Genomic DNA, 15,483 nt, shown 5'->3' with positions numbered 1-15,483 from the left:
GGCCTACACTTATTTTCCCAATGATCCATATGAATATCTCTTCACAGTAAGCTGCTGCTAATGCCAGTGGCATGTGTGTTACACATTGTAACACACTGCCACAATACGTTTAGAAACAGTTAAGAATAAACAAATAATATATATTATGCATATATATCCCCATTACTTCATATATTCATTAGCCATTTTCCTGCATCTCCCATTTTATAAAAACAAGTAGAACCTCTGCCAAAACCAAAACAAGTTTTTTTCTGAATGACCACTAGATGTCGCCCTGCACCATACGGTGCAGCAAGACTCGCCTTGCGAAATAACAATACTAATGGCATATTTTAAAATAACCCTGGTTTAAAAAATCCCTCATATGTTATGATATAATGCTCGCTTCTTTCTTTTCCCCCACTTGATTGGAATGTATGTAGTCCTACTCCAATTGCGCAATGTTAGCCTGTAGGCCTATGCCAATTCTATCTTAGGCACAACCTTGTTCTGACATGTAGGCATATTCGTCGCCTCGCCATTATTTGCTCATCATAGCTTAGATCAAAATCCGGTTCCGGTAAGTAGTATAAGAGCCACTTTAATTTTCTCCGCAGTCCAACTGCAGGATCCTGTAGGCTCTTTTAGGCCACCAGCTAGGCCTAGGCAGCTTTTTAACCACTGCAATCTGACAAATTATTATTCCCTAAACATGTGCCTAAATTACACGATGCATAGGCTACTACAGCTAAAAGCCTTAATGCATTAGGTCAACATTAGGAGGAGTTATGAAAATGAAAAAATAACTGGATCTGTGTGTAATAATCTGGTATGGCCACAAGATCTAGATCTATACGCAGGCTGCTGGTCGGAAAACATACAAGCTCATCGAAAGCAGAAGTGGCCTGATCAGAGCACACGAAGGCGTTTTTTATTTTTTATTTTTTTAATATATTCTTTATCTAGTTGGATGATCCTGGATTTTTGGCAAATTTTTCATGTGTCGCAATTGACCTAAGCGTATCCACGTTTAATTAATAGAAAATAGCTGGGGGCTGCTGCCGAATCGACCGTCCCATTTGCGCAGCTGCACATCCCCCTTTGGATGAACGGACATGGCTGCAGCATCACCCGCACTCTCCTCCGACCGCTGCAGCGAGTAACTGGAGCTCCGAGCAGGAGCAGGGGGAGCAACGAGGAGACCAAGAGCTGGGGAGGCGCAATGACAGAGCAGTGAATCTAGTCGTGGAGACAAAGGAAGGAGGACCAGGAGAAAGGGGGTCAGTTATTGCGGCTACAGCAGTCTTCAGAGCTGCGCAGCGGTAGTGGAGGTTGGTCATGGTCGGACGGGGACTTTGGGGATGTAAGCCCCGGTTCGGGAAGCGAGGGAGCAGGCTTGGTGTGTTGCCCTTTATGTGCGGGGCAACAGCATGCGCTGCCGTACTGGCTCTGCTCTTCGTGGACTTCATCGAGTCGTGGGTCACCTCCATGGGCATGAACACTGTGGTGGAGCTGCACGCCGGCATCATTCCCCCGCAGAGCGTCCCTCCATCCAGACCCGAGGAGTTCCTGCTCATGCCCAGCCCGCTCGTGTGCCAGCGCGCCAAGCCTTACCTCATCACCATGGTTACATCGGCTCCTGCCAATCAGAGGGCCCGCCAGGCCATCAGGGACACCTGGGGAGGGGAGGTGGAGGTGAGGGGCCTGCGGGTCATGACCCTCTTCATGGTGGGTGTGGCATCTGACCCTGGACTGGCCAAGCTGCTGATAGAGGAGGCCAGAGAGCGGGGAGACCTGATCCAGGGCCGTTTTGTGGACACCTATTCCAACCTCACCCTGAAGACTCTGGCCTTGCTGGGCTGGGCCCGCCGGTTCTGCCCTCAGGCTCACTTCATGGCCAAAGTGGACGACGATGTCCTGTTCAACCCCAGCGCCCTGCTGCACTTTCTGAACAAGAGCCGTAACCCCTATGAACAAGGAGACCTGTACCTAGGCAGGGTGCATCTCCACGTGGCTCCTGACCGTGACCCAGAGAGCAAGCACTACCTCCCTGCTGGGGCCTACCCTCCCTCTGTCTTTCCAGACTATTGCAGTGGTACAGCCTATGTCCTGTCTCGATCTGCATTGCTCAAAATCTCCCTGGCAGCCTCTGCATCACCTTTATCCACACCTCTGCCGCCTGAGGATGTGTTTGTTGGCCTGTGTGCCCGGACGGCTGGGGTGCTGCCCTCTCACTGCCCGCTCTTCTCTGGTGGACCAGCCGTGCCATACGGGCGCTGCTGCTATCAAGCCCTGGTGTCCATCCACCACATGTCACCCAGGGAGATGCTTCACTACTGGGCTGACATCCATTTGTCACAACCATGCTCCTGGCTGAATACACGGGCCTCTCTGGGGGTCTGCAAAGTCAGGGCGATGCTTGGGTCAGCACTGGGGCTGGAGCAGGGGTTATGAGCGTGTACAAAAAAGGAAAACTGGACTAATTGGGACTGTGCCTCGCCTCTATTATGTGAACAGCACAAGTGCTCTCCAGGCTGAAGCTACACTTGGGGAAAATGTCACTTTATTTTTATAGCTTTATTTTTTTAACCACTACAGTGAATTTAACCTGCTTTTTTCTTTTTTGCAGAAAAAGGGTTGATGAGCTGGTAGTATGGAGAACTGTGTTAGACTGTTACAGCATCCTTCCTTGTTACACCAACACGTACTGTAGATGTAGAAACAAACACTTGCATGTTGATAGTCGACGACAGCGAGGAAATACAGCCGCTTCTGTGATGATTGCACATGAAGGGTCAAGTATTTATATTACCACAGTAAGTCTTACTTCTATACACTGCTACCTTCATAAATGTTTAACACCTGCGTAGTCCATCAGCGATACTTCAACTGTAGATGTTAGTCTATTAAGATGCCTAAATGCATGACGTCCTAAACAATAGCAGGCCAACAATAGCTACCAATCCAGTTGGAACAGGCTTGATTTACCCAGTATGAACGAAGAAAGTAATACAATATATGTAAAAGCTCAAACCTTTGTTATTCTTTACAGATAGTCGCCTTATTACAGGATTTAGCCAAGGAATTGAAGTGCTGCGTTTTTCAATAACAATGTAGATAGATATTGTATGTGCAACCTGCCATTAATTGGAAAGTTAAAAATTGGATACAGTGATAAAGGAACAGAGTGCAGAGGGAGTTGCTCTCCAATCCTTAGAGGCTCTGCTCTTCTGCTGCCTTGTATCAAACCATCACCGAAAATATAACCATGAATCGGAAATGATGCACAGCTTTAATCCCACTGAATTGTCATATGTATTACCTTTCTCTGTAATAGTGAGAGTAAACATTAGTAGAGTGTGAATGGACGCTTTTGTGCTAGTGGGTCTACTGGGTTACGTCTGAGAACATTTAAAAAGACAGTATTCAATGCGTTGGCTTCAAGCCTCGGGCAATCTTGAGGAAGTCAGTGTGTTTACATTCATGAAATGTTTGAATCAAGCACTGTCATCAATAAACCACTCAGTATCTTGTGTTCTCAATGTCTTTTTAATAGAGAAACACATTCATATATACAGTATGCACACACATACAAACACAGGTCTGCTTTGTTTAATCACTTAAAAAAGTTTGTCACATTAAAAAATGGAGCTAAAGAAGGTAATGGCCGCACAGCATACCAGAGTGATGCCTTGCCAACACAGGGAAACACAAGTGAGGGAACATTTTGTCCTTTTCAAATCATAAACAAATTCCAAGATAGTTATTTTACACGGGCCTAATCACATTTCTGCTGGTGACTGTACAGAAAATGCAGGCCAAATTGGCTAAGTTGTGCTAATACTACTTTGATTAGTAGATACACAGATGAAAAGATGCTTAAATAATTCAATCTGTTGTCATTGCGAACAATTGGAAGAAAATTCTAGACCCCATTGTGAAAGCATATTTTGAGGGGGTGGTGATGCCATTAGCTATACAGAAATAAACCTTGATGCACATGTGCATCTCATTATCAGAGTATCGTGGAAAAGCTCATTTATTTCTGTAATTTAATTCAAAAAGTGAAAGTTCCATATATTCTAGATTGATTAGACATGAAGTGAAATAACCTGGGCCCTTTTCGTATGAATTAGCAGATTACGGTTTACAACTCAAAATATTAGAATATTCCATATGGCCAATCAAAAAAAGGATTTATAATACTGATCATTCATCCACTCAATACTTGGTCTCTCTCTACCTGGATGTAAATTTGCTTGAAATATTGCATTAATGCTGCATGGTAGGGAGACAATCAGCCTACTGAGATGATATGCAGATGACATGGGACCCCAAATCATCACTGATTATACAAATGAAATGTTGCATTTAATTTGTAACTCAAGGTCCCAGAGTCTTGAGGAAGAGCGGAGAGGCACAACATTCAAGTTGCTTGAAGTCCACTGTCAAGTTTCCACAGTCAGTGATGATTTGGGGCACCATGTCATCTGCTGGAGTTGGTCCACTGTGTTATCAAGTCCAAAGTCAACACTGCCGTCTACCAGCAGATAAGAGCACTTCATGCTTCAGTCTGTTGACAAGCTTATGGAGATGCTGAATTACTTTAGCAAAATAAGATCCTATACCAAGTATTGAGTTGATGAATGAACATACTTTTTAAAGGGTTGAGATTTCTGTATTACAAATCCTTTTTTTGATTGGCCTCATGGAATATTCTAATATTCTGAGATGCTTGATTTTTGATTTTCATGAGCTGTAAACCGTTATCCACAAATGAAATATATCCCTTTATGTCTAATAAATCTCGAATATATGAAACTTTATTTTTTGAAATTAATTACAGGAAAAAAATAGCTTTTGCATGATACTCTAATAATATGAGATGCACTTGTATATGACGAAAGGTGACATATCAGTGTCAGGTCCAGAAATAACAGCAGCTCAGTTAACGCATATTTTAGAATGTTTCATCTTCAGTAGTGAACTCAAATAACACTCTGAATTCAGCACCTTGGCATAATTTTTCATTTTAGAAACATGTTTAATATAAAACATTTTACATACACTCATTCAGATTAGCCACCAAAGCCTTAACAAGGTCATAAATTCAGTGAAAAAAATGTTCTCAGTGGAGAACAAAATACTTAGCACAAATCCTGGATGACACCCATTCCAGCCACGACACCTCGCATTATCCACTTGTGTGCACAGGAAGTGCCTGCAGCCATTAAATAGAATTGCCCATACTGCACTCAAAATTGATTCCAGATATACTGTCACCCATCAGAGTGAGTCCGTATGAGCAGAGTGCAGCTAGAATTTCTGCAGTTCGTGTTTTGTTCTCACAGAGGAGAAATGTGGCCTTTATGTGAAGTTCAAATGTCACTCCCAAAGAATGTCCAACTGGGATTTAGGCTGCACAAAGGGTCCTCTTTTTTTCTATTTTCGGAATCTGTCCAGAGCAGATTTCTGACTTGGTGATACTGCCGCCTTATTCTCCCTCATCTTCCACCCTTTCTCCTTCTTCATTTTGTCCGCCACAGTTTTCTTGATTTCATCCTGAGGGGTAAACAGGTCAAGAGAGTTGAGCCGAACACTGCATATATAGCAGAAATATCACAAAGTATCATGAAAGGCGCTATATAAATCCAAGCAATTATTAATTAAAGACAATTGCACAAAACGTTATCTTATATTCTGGGTTACTTACCCTCGTATCCACATGAGCCACTTGTTTCTTGCGCTTTTCAACATTGCCAGCAGAACTACGACCTTTCTTCTTATACCGCGGAGCAAATTTTTCTTTGGCAAGTGGGTCGAAGCCCTGGGAAGACAAAAAAACGCTTTTAGAGGGCCGTAAACAACACACCTACCCAGATCAAAATAAATATTTTAATATGTTCTGATTTGTATCTCAAAATTTGGTGTATGCCAATAAGATGGCTTTGGTTCACTGACCAGAGCTTGGACCCTGTCTTGGTGCCTTTGCTCAAAGGTGGCGCGGTCCACATGTCCCAGTTCAGTGGGGTCAAGGCTGATTAGTTCTGGCTGGACCTTCTCTAGCAGGGCCTTAACCTCCCATTCCTGCCTCTGCTTTGCACTGCGGTATGGATTTGAATCCAGACCGTCAAAGTTAGGCTCTCCCGCGCCTGTGAATGTATAAAAGGAGGGCAGAGTGGAAGACGGGAACAGTTTAAAACGCATGAAAAAAAGTATGCATTATTTTCTAAGTAAAAATAAACCCATCAGCATATAGTTCAGTGATGTTTGCTGCTATATTTTGCTTTACACATGAAAAGAAGAAGGACAATATCAAGCTGAACATGCCATTAAACTTTGTGCTCCCGACCTGTAAAGTGAAACCTTGTTTTTCAGTCTACTTTTAAATATGTAGGTATAGTGTGGAATTGAGCAGGACCTGGTGTGAGCATGCTGGTGAAGCCATCTCCGTGCCCCACTCCGAGGACATCCTCAAAAGGACAGAAGTGCAGACCCCAAACTGTTCCTCTAACTCGGTGAGCCATGTAGGGTTTAGTCACTGGAGCGCTGCACACATCCCTGTACACCTGCATGTAGACAGTTTTCACAGACACAGATTAAATGACATGAGAGTTATACGGTTTTACCGTGTGTTGCTGGTATTATAAATATATATAACTAAATAATACTAAAAAACACACGTAATTGTGATCAAAATGACATGTTGCAGTGTCATACTGTAGGCAACTTAAAGTATTTTAAAAAAAGCGACAAAGTCCTTACAGACTTCTTTCACAGCAGGCATTATGGCTTGTCATAACAGTAAGACACAGCAGTATCTGAGAAGCACTGGAGATATGCTAGTTTCAGGGTCCATAGAGGTGTACTGCGAAACAAGATAAACAGGGTAGCCAGGTATGTAAATAAGTCAAATATTTCAGTTTGATTAAAGTAGTTCCCTTTTGAACTGGATACTTTTGAACTTTTGGATAGGTCACCATGGTAGCTCTAAAATTGCCACGCATTACTCTTACTCCTTTGTAAATCTATTGGACCTGACGATATTTTCTCAGTGATATAGCCTAGATTCTCACTGAGGGAACCCGTTATAGTATATCTATCAGGACACCAGTGGATCCGTAGCCTACCTGAATGAACCAAACAAAGCCGTGAAACCATAGCGGAGAGTGAACTGTAGCATTACGCTGCGGCTCTTTGCATTCAAATATTGGTGTGGATAAATATAAATATATTTGCAACTGTATGCAGCGATATTTGCTTTTAGGCAAATCCTTGCACTGACTTCCGTAAAGTTAATGCTGTTACCAAGCCCGAGGATTGTGTGGAACAAGTCGGGGCAGCAAAATATTACAGTAAATTTGTTCTTTTAAAAGGTTATTGGCAGGTCCACCTTTCTAAAAGAGCTCAAGAGGTTTGCTCCTTTATTACCCCCTCTGGTTTATATGCGTACACTTTCATGCCTTTTGGATTGCTTAAGTTTTTCTTGCTCTCAGTAAAATACTAGCATATGACGTTTACTTGGTTTAAAATGTGGTCGGAGAAATCTTGTAAAAAAAACCAAGAGAGGAGCTTTAGGGGAACATGAAGACAGTGTTTTGAGTAAAAGTCTTTTTCAACATGGCTCGTTGAACAAGTTTAGACCGGTTTCGGTTGGGCGATAAGGAAATAGCTGCAAGTACACTAAAGCTGCTGGACAGAACATTTCACAATCAGTCAGAAATATTCACAAACAGCACAGGCTTTGAAATGATTTGGTCAATTGGTTTTATCACAGACACAATTCCTTCAATTGAATTACTATCACTCTGATGTGGCCGAAAGTAAATGATAAATTAACCTTCATAATGGGACAGCATAGTTCATATAGCATTAATATTAGTGCTGTCAAACGATTAAAATATTAATTCGCAATTAATCGCAATTTTTATCTATTCTAAATAACCCTTGATTTCTTTTTGTCCCATTATTTATTCTCATTTTAATGCTCTTATCACACCCATCTACACTCTTGTAATTCAGTGTTTTCTAAAATATCATAATTTTCAATTCAGTGCAAATAGCCCACAATGTAGTCTAACGCGTTACTATTTCCAAACCATTAATCAGATTAAAGTTACTGATCATTACTATTTTTGTCATTTTCCTTAGTCAAGTTAGCAGAAGCGATTGTTCCATTGTGCGAGGAGCAGACACGTCTACGTTCCTTTTATTTGCATGTGCATAGAGCCTGAAGAAGGAAACCCAGGTTTAAAAAATCCAGTTTATAACCACCGTCGTGAAACACATTTTCTCTGATCCTGGGTTCTGTTCTTTTTTGTAGTGAGCAGCACATTATCAACAACACAACTGGGTTGACTCATAACAAAATACTGCTCAAAATAAACCAATTCCTGAGCCCTGGATGATTTTTCAATGACAAATCGTTTATGGTGCAGTGTGAAGATGATAATGACCTGAACAATGTCCCCCGTGGCAGCAGAAAGCAGCCCTCTCTGGCTCAGAGACAAACAGGAAGCTCCAGCAGGGAGGAAGTAGGACTTGAGGGGCTTGAAGGCTCGTATGTCGTATACCTTCAGCTTTTTATCCATTCCAGATGTCACCATATATCTGCCAAAAGTGGAGACCATAACAACAGATTGCTCTCTGGTGGACACTGAGGGAACTGCATTTCCTGCTCTCAACAGAAAATGTAATAGTTATTCCACCTGACTATAAACAAGAATGGTCATTTAAGGATTACTTATTGCAAACGTGTCAATCTTTGACAGACTATTGTTCTGCCTGGGGGATGCTAGCGATTTGTCAATTCACAGACTGTTACAATGGAAAGTTGCACTGATAGAAAAGGGTTACTGTATGTAAAGGTGGATTAGATAAACAAGAGAAGGAAACAATATTGTCTAATATTACATTACATAAAGTGGACATTTGCCTTTTGTATTCTGGTTAAACAAAAAAAAAGGACTTAATAAACTCAACTTCAAAAAACGTAATGATTGTGTGTGGAAATCCAAAATCCATGTAGTCCTTAATGAGTGTAAGATTTGAAGGTTACTCACGTGCCCGTCTTGTCTACAGTGACAGAGCGAACGGCGCCCTGGTGACACAGCATCTTGACCAGGGCTTCTTTCTGATTAGGGGACCAGAGGGAGACCGTGCCGTTGTGGTGGCCCAGGTGGACGATGGCATTATGAGGGTTCTGGCACATGACGTCAAGCCGGCCAGTCTTAGTACAGATAGCTGCCACCTCCTTACCCACAGAAACATCCAGGTACTGCAGGAAACTTGTAGCACTCTGAGGAAAAGAGCGACAACAGTTCAATTTAGTCTGGGGCCGATTACTGAACCCTCAATAAATCCTGCTCAGCTATAGCTATAGAATCATCACATTTGAGACTTATAGTCCAGTGAAAACTTGCTGTACGTCAAGGGATACATCGCAAAGAGAAACTGCTAATAGCCAATTCTTGTAATGGTGCCAATTTGTAAAATATATACACAAATACAGGCAAAAAAAGTCAGTATTTGAAAATGTAGATAGTTTTGAAAACTCATGTTTAGTATCTCAACTGCAATTTGTTTATATTTATTGAGTGTGATAAGTTGTTTTCAGTTTGCTATTCTTGATTTATTGTCACCGTTTCCATGCTTATTGAACATTAAAACAAAATATCTCTCTTACATGTTTGATACATAACTAAAGGATGACAACTCCTTGTTGTGGCTGTAATATATTTAAATACACATATAATATAAAACACATGCATGATATCATTTCCAAAAGCTATAAGAGTAGTTTTAATGAACCTACAGCAGTGGCGAGCAAAAAGTGGTATGGGAGGAACTGCATTCGAAGGACGTCATTGAATTTGCGGATGCAGTGAAGCTCTATTCCACTGGAGTCGTAGATATGCAGCCACTTCTTCTGAGCCACTGCATACATGCTCTCACTATGGAGCCACCTGAACAAAGGCAGAAATTGATTTGATTTACAGAGAGGGTGTTTTGTTTTTTGGTGCCTTGCGTAGTGCTGCACAATAAAAGGCTGGAGGACTTACTTTACGTCATTTACAGACTCCATGACGTTTATCTCGCACATTAGCTGTTTGGACACCCAGTCTACACACGCAATGTGGCCTCTCCTCCCACCAAGCAGCAGGTGACTGAGGGGAAGAGAAAACATTGTTAACAACACTAGTTCTGTGTCAGGAATTCATCTTCTCTTACTGCTGCTCTAGCTGCTTCATTCCAATAGCCGCAGTATGTTCATCTACTTACTGGATGTAACTGAGCCAACCCGTATGATGATATAAACGTGCATGAATAGCGTGAATACAAAAACTTCATAAATGGTTTGCCGATAAGAAGAATGTGATACTGACCGTCCAGTCTTGCTGTAATCCACTCGATATGGTCCAAACTGATTCAGTTTCAGATTAAAGTACTGAGGGGGAAGTGGGGGAGAAAAAACATTAGTAGACATAAAAGGAAAGAAACAAACTGATCAGTCTTGTTCCCTTCTAAGGTTGTGTTCACACATAACAGTCCGCTTCTTTGGTGCGCACCATTTGAGAGCAGATACATTGTTTCGTTTTTTAGAGAATTCGGTTCGCGTTCACAAAACCAAAACTCAAACGGACTATACATTGTAAACAAACGTCACGTGCACGGAAAGGCTGTCAGACATTTTCATCACAGAGCATCGGTCGGTTATTTTCATGTGAAGCGCATATTGTAACTTTCCTCTGGCGGAGTATATGGGCGTATGCTCTGACAACATTAGCTAAATAACTTAATACCATGTGCATTTAATAAAAGACATTATGCAAAAGACAGCGAAATGATGCGTAAATACTACCGTTTCCTGTGATTAGTGAGGATGGGGTTCACACCAGCGATGATCCGCACCAGAGTTGATTTGGTTTGAACACAGTCTCGGACTGCGTTCAAACCAACCCAAATGAACCGTAACAAGGGCTTAAACACTCCAGGGTTCGTTTCAAGCGCACTAAACAACGCTGGTGTGAACACGCCCTAAATAAACAGTGCTAACAGTTAACCTCCCTATTAATATTAAGCCGTCATTTATGATCAGTAGATAGGTTGGTAACACCATGTGCTGTGTATATGTTCATGTTGTCCCCAGTGTCTGTAATACTGGAAAACCCAGTTCATGGTTTTCTTAATAGCTCCTTTATCATGCAATCCTTTTTCTTAATTTCAAATAACATTTGAAGTTTCACTGTCAAAATAATATATATAAAAAATGTTCTACACAAGTGTCCAGTCAGTGTCCCACCTTTGACCCAGATGTGATATCCACTGCTTCAGAAATATCTTCCTGAGAGATAGTACACGTGTCCTCGTCTTCATCTCCTTCCAGAAACCTGAGATTAGAAAGAAATTGTGTCACAATCAGGCTTTGAGTGAGACTCTGTGACACCAAGCAGCCAGCAACTATAAAAAGGAATTACCCTGCATCCTCTGGGAGTAGGAGGTCGAACCGGGCAGCTTGTTTCTGGGCCATTTCTGAAGCTTCTTCTGAGCGAGTGATCATGTCTTTCAGCTTGTAATGCTGGCGACGAGGCTAAAATGAAAAGAATCAACAAATAAGATGTTGGTCAGTGGCAACAGCTGACTGTGTGCTTACTTACTAAAACATGAGTTTCTTACCTTTTTAGTTGTATCTTTCCTCTTGAACTTCTGTAACCTGTCTTCTGGAATAGGAGCAAGTCCAGGGAAAGGGTCCGATTTCTGAGGGAGTATGGACATTTATTTGGAATCTGGGCAATCGCAGTATTGTGGTATAGTTCAAATAACATCTTCTGGGGCCATATTACAGAAACTTCCTATCTTAAGTCCTAACTTAAGATAGGAGAGTCTAAGATAGGATTTTCTCTGATTTGGTATTACAGAAGCAAATCCTAACTAACTTTAGGAATCCTATCTTATCTTACCACATCCTATCCTAAGTCTGTTTAGGAAATCCTAACTGCTAAATCAAACGTCAGTTTGCAGCATTTCTGTCTGTTGCATAGCAACCGACAGTGTTCTATCTCAACTGACTCAGCCCAGCCTGACAGTAGTGTGTAGGCTCACAGCTAACTTTGCTTTATGGAGCAGAAAAGGCCTTTGACTTTAAAAAAGACAGGTTTGAGCTGTTGGTGACATCTGTGGAGAGGGTGAAGGAAGTTTTGTCTCCAACAATTTTTTTTCTCTTTTTTTTAAGAGTAATTTCAAGTCATTCAATAGCCTTTCAGTAAATACATTAACTGTGTCTCCATTGACTTGGTTTAAAAAAAGAAAACACAGCTAGTCTGGGTCCAACTGAGTTTGGCTGGCTGAAGGGTTATCCTAAAGTTAGGAGACATTTTTTAAGATTCTGGGCAGTTAGGATGCTTCTGTAATACACTTTTTCCTATCTTGACTTAAGATAGGAACATTGATTTAGGAACTGTTCATCTGTAATGGCTATTTTCCTAAATCAGGTCCTAACTCTAATTACCATGGTTACCAAACAGTTAAGATAGGAATTGTGAGTGAGGAAGTTTCTGTAATACGGCCCCTGGTCACTAAGGCTGATTCACAGTTGAGGGATGCTCAGAAACATTTAGAACAGTGCTCTGATGTGTTTACTAAAAAGATTTCACAGAAACAAACAATACAACTTTGATTCAAATTGATGTATACTTTCTTGATAATTAAAGAGGCCCGGGAAAGGCAAGTTTGGGGTCCCCTGCTGGAGCTACTGCCCCCACGTCTCGACCCTGGATAAGCGGTTGACGATAAGTAATGTATTCTATTTCATTCAATAGTAAGAAATATAATACTACGTTGATTGAGATCAATTTATAGCGACATTAAGGGCATACATGTGAGCATGTCAGAGGCTTCAATCTGTGTTGCTGTATTAAAAAAAAGTTTTAAGATAATGTCAGAAAGGATTATGTAATACTTTAATTTCCTTTAAAAAAGACATGGACATAATCCAAACCTCTCACGTGACACTCTTACCCCTGATATGAATCTGTGAGCATCTATTTGATCCTCATCTTGCTTTCTTTTATTTGCTTTCTGTGCCTCTGGGCCCTTCTGTTGCACCGCCTCTTCAGTTTGTCCAACGTCTTTTTCGGCTTTGTTTCCATCTTTTCCCTCCTCCGGTTGGCCGTCCCAGTAGCGAGCTACAGGCTGTTACAAGGGAGCAAACGGTAGAGTGTTAACAGAAGCGCGTTTATGGAGAGGACAGTTTGGTCGTATTTATGTGTGGACTTAAACGGGGTCGCGCTACTAGCGGTAGCAGCGCGATGCTAACCAACCAGCTTGAAATGTTGAGTTTGAAAAGCATCGTCTCAGTCTGTGTTTAGACCACAATTTCAACAGTTTCACACGGTTACAGGAACGTCCTCGCACTAATGACTTATAAATAGTTACCTTCTTCTTATTCCCCACGTGTGAAACATTCACCGCTGCCTCGCTGGGAGACGCCATCTTTGTTGTATACGTTTTTCAGTTCCTGTGACGTCACTTCTATAAAGAATCCGTCCATGGTCCTCCTACATTCACATTCCTTTGCATTCATTACTTGGTACTACTAGTGCAGGGGTTCTCAAACTTTTGATAGCTGAGGGCCAATTTAGGAACCCAACATTGGACCGAGGGCCGCCGAAGGAAAACAAATTATAAAACTGAAATAATTTCAATGGCCAGCGTCTTTGCGTCTTTACAGTTTACATGTATTGGTCAGCGTCTACTGTGTAATTAACACATTTAAAGTAAAAAATGAAGGGCTAGGTCTCATTTCAACATTGGGGAACACACATTAAAAGCGGGTGCCTGGGGGTTGTCCCCCAGAAAAATTTGAGGTTCGAACACTTCATTTTGTGCATTTTGGTTAATTTTTATGCAGTAATTTATGTCTTCTGTATTTATTTATTTATGGTGGAAATGTTAAGGAAAAGACAACTCGCTCCCATTGACACACATCTAATGGAATATATGTCAAGGCACTGAGGCATTCTGTATTGCATTCAAATATGTATTCTACTTTATTGTTCAAAACTTTCTACACATTGAAAACGTATCACCTTTTGGAGTGTTTTTTTGTAGGACTCACTACTCATGATGCAGCAGCAGTGTTAACTATTATGACACTATACATTGGAAATAAACAGGGTGGGCTATCAGCAGTCAACTAGGCAGATAGTTCCATGGCTATCAGCAGCTAGCTAACGTTAGTTTGTTAGCTAAACTTTAGGCAAAATAGTTAGAAACCAGATAATGTTAGCATCCATCCTTAGACACTTGACCTAATCTAATTCACCTTGAATGTGAGAAAGTGCATCGTATTGGGCTTGACAAGCTCACGATCTAACAACTTACATTGGGACCACTACACTGCCTGCTGCACTGCGGGAGGCTGACCAGCCGTCTGCAACGAGAGGCAGAGGCCAGCCGAACTTCGCAAGTTTAATAAGTGGGGAATGAATACAAACAATTAGGAGGGATATTTAAGTGTTTCGACCCCTGTACTGTTTTTACTGTTACGGGGGACGCATCCCCTCCGTGCGTTTCAATAGAAAAAAAAAATATATATACAGGTCCTTCTCATATAATTAGCATATTGTGATAAAGTTCAATATTTTCTTTTATGTACTGATACACATTAGACTTTCATATATTTTAGATTCATAACACACAACTGAAGTAGTTCAAGCCTTTTATTGTTTTAATACTGATGATTTTGGCAAAAAAGTTAAGAAAAACCAAAAATCCCTATCTCAAAAAATTTGCATATTTCATCCGACCAATAAAAGAAAAGTGTTTTTAATACAAAAAAGTCAACCTTCAAATAATTATGTTCAGTTATGCACTCAATACTTGGTCGGGAATCCTTTCGCAGAAATGACTGCTTCAATGCGGCGTGGCATGGAGGCAATCAGCCTGTGGCACTGCTGAGGTGTTATGGAGGCCCAGGATGCTTCGATAGCGGCCTTAAGCTCATCCACAGTGTTGGGTCTGGTGTTTCTCAACTTCCTCTTCACAATATCCCACAGATTCTCTATGGGGTTCAGGTCAGGAGAGTTGGCAGGCCAATTGAGCACAGTAATACCATGGTCAGTAAACCATTTACCAGTGGTTTTGGCACTGTGAGCAGGTGCCAGGTCTTGTTGAAAAATTAAATCTTCATCTCCATAAAGCTTTTCAGCAGATGGAAGCATGAAGTGCTCCAAAATCTCCTGATAGCTAGCTGCATTGACCCTGCCTTTGATAAAACACAGTGGACCAACACCAGCAGCTGACATGGCACCCCAGACCATCACTGACTGTGGGTACTTGACACTGGACTTCAGGCATTTTGGCATTTCCTTCTCCCCAGTCTTCCTCCAGACTCTGGCACCTTGATTTCCGAATGACATGCAAAATTTGCTTTCATCCGAAAAAAGTACTTTGGACCACTGAGCAACAGTCCAGTGCTGCTTCTCTGTAGCCCAGGTCAGGCGC

At 41.5% G+C, this 15,483-nt stretch overlaps 2 protein-coding genes across 2 annotated transcripts; one reads left to right on the top strand and one right to left on the bottom strand.

Annotated features, from left to right (window-relative positions):
• The first annotated feature begins 1,129 nt into the window (after window positions 1-1,129).
• On the top strand, window positions 1,130-3,447 carry b3galt4 (UDP-Gal:betaGlcNAc beta 1,3-galactosyltransferase, polypeptide 4). Its single transcript, XM_080031054.1, has one exon. It carries the CDS (start codon window positions 1,318-1,320, stop codon window positions 2,431-2,433), a length of 1,116 nt encoding a protein of 371 aa, XP_079887180.1. The 5' UTR covers window positions 1,130-1,317; the 3' UTR covers window positions 2,434-3,447.
• Window positions 3,448-3,556: 109 nt separating this feature from the next.
• wdr46 (WD repeat domain 46) lies at window positions 3,557-13,484 on the bottom strand. Its single transcript, XM_080031051.1, has 14 exons — window positions 13,414-13,484; window positions 12,997-13,170; window positions 11,656-11,736; window positions 11,457-11,569; window positions 11,282-11,369; window positions 10,365-10,426; window positions 10,041-10,145; window positions 9,794-9,944; window positions 9,042-9,277; window positions 8,436-8,589; window positions 6,401-6,548; window positions 5,941-6,131; window positions 5,693-5,806; window positions 3,557-5,541 (listed from the first exon to the last, which is right to left on the bottom strand). The coding sequence occupies exons 1-14, from the start codon at window positions 13,468-13,470 to the stop codon at window positions 5,422-5,424; spliced, it is 1,794 nt and encodes a 597-aa protein (XP_079887177.1). The 5' UTR covers window positions 13,471-13,484; the 3' UTR covers window positions 3,557-5,421.
• Between the last annotated feature and the right edge of the window lie 1,999 nt (window positions 13,485-15,483).

This window comes from Ammodytes marinus, assembly GCF_949987685.1.
Source record: "Ammodytes marinus genome assembly, chromosome: 7".
NCBI classification, from domain to species: domain Eukaryota; kingdom Metazoa; phylum Chordata; class Actinopteri; order Uranoscopiformes; family Ammodytidae; genus Ammodytes; species Ammodytes marinus.
Note: the sequence above shows the minus strand (reverse complement) of the source record. Positions and strands in the feature narration are given on the sequence as shown.

Coding starts and splice junctions, on each gene's coding strand:
- b3galt4 (XM_080031054.1), top strand. CDS start 1,318: ATGGTCGGACGGGGACTTTGGGGATGTAAGCCCCGGTTCGGGAAGCGA.
- wdr46 (XM_080031051.1), bottom strand. CDS start 13,470: ATGGCGTCTCCCAGCGAGGCAGCGGTGAATGTTTCACACGTGGGGAAT. Junction 11,570..11,655: donor GGAAAGATACAACTAAAAAG/GTAAGAAACTCA, acceptor TTTTCATTTTAG/CCTCGTCGCCAGCATTACAA. Junction 11,370..11,456: donor CTACTCCCAGAGGATGCAGG/GTAATTCCTTTT, acceptor TTCTAATCTCAG/GTTTCTGGAAGGAGATGAAG.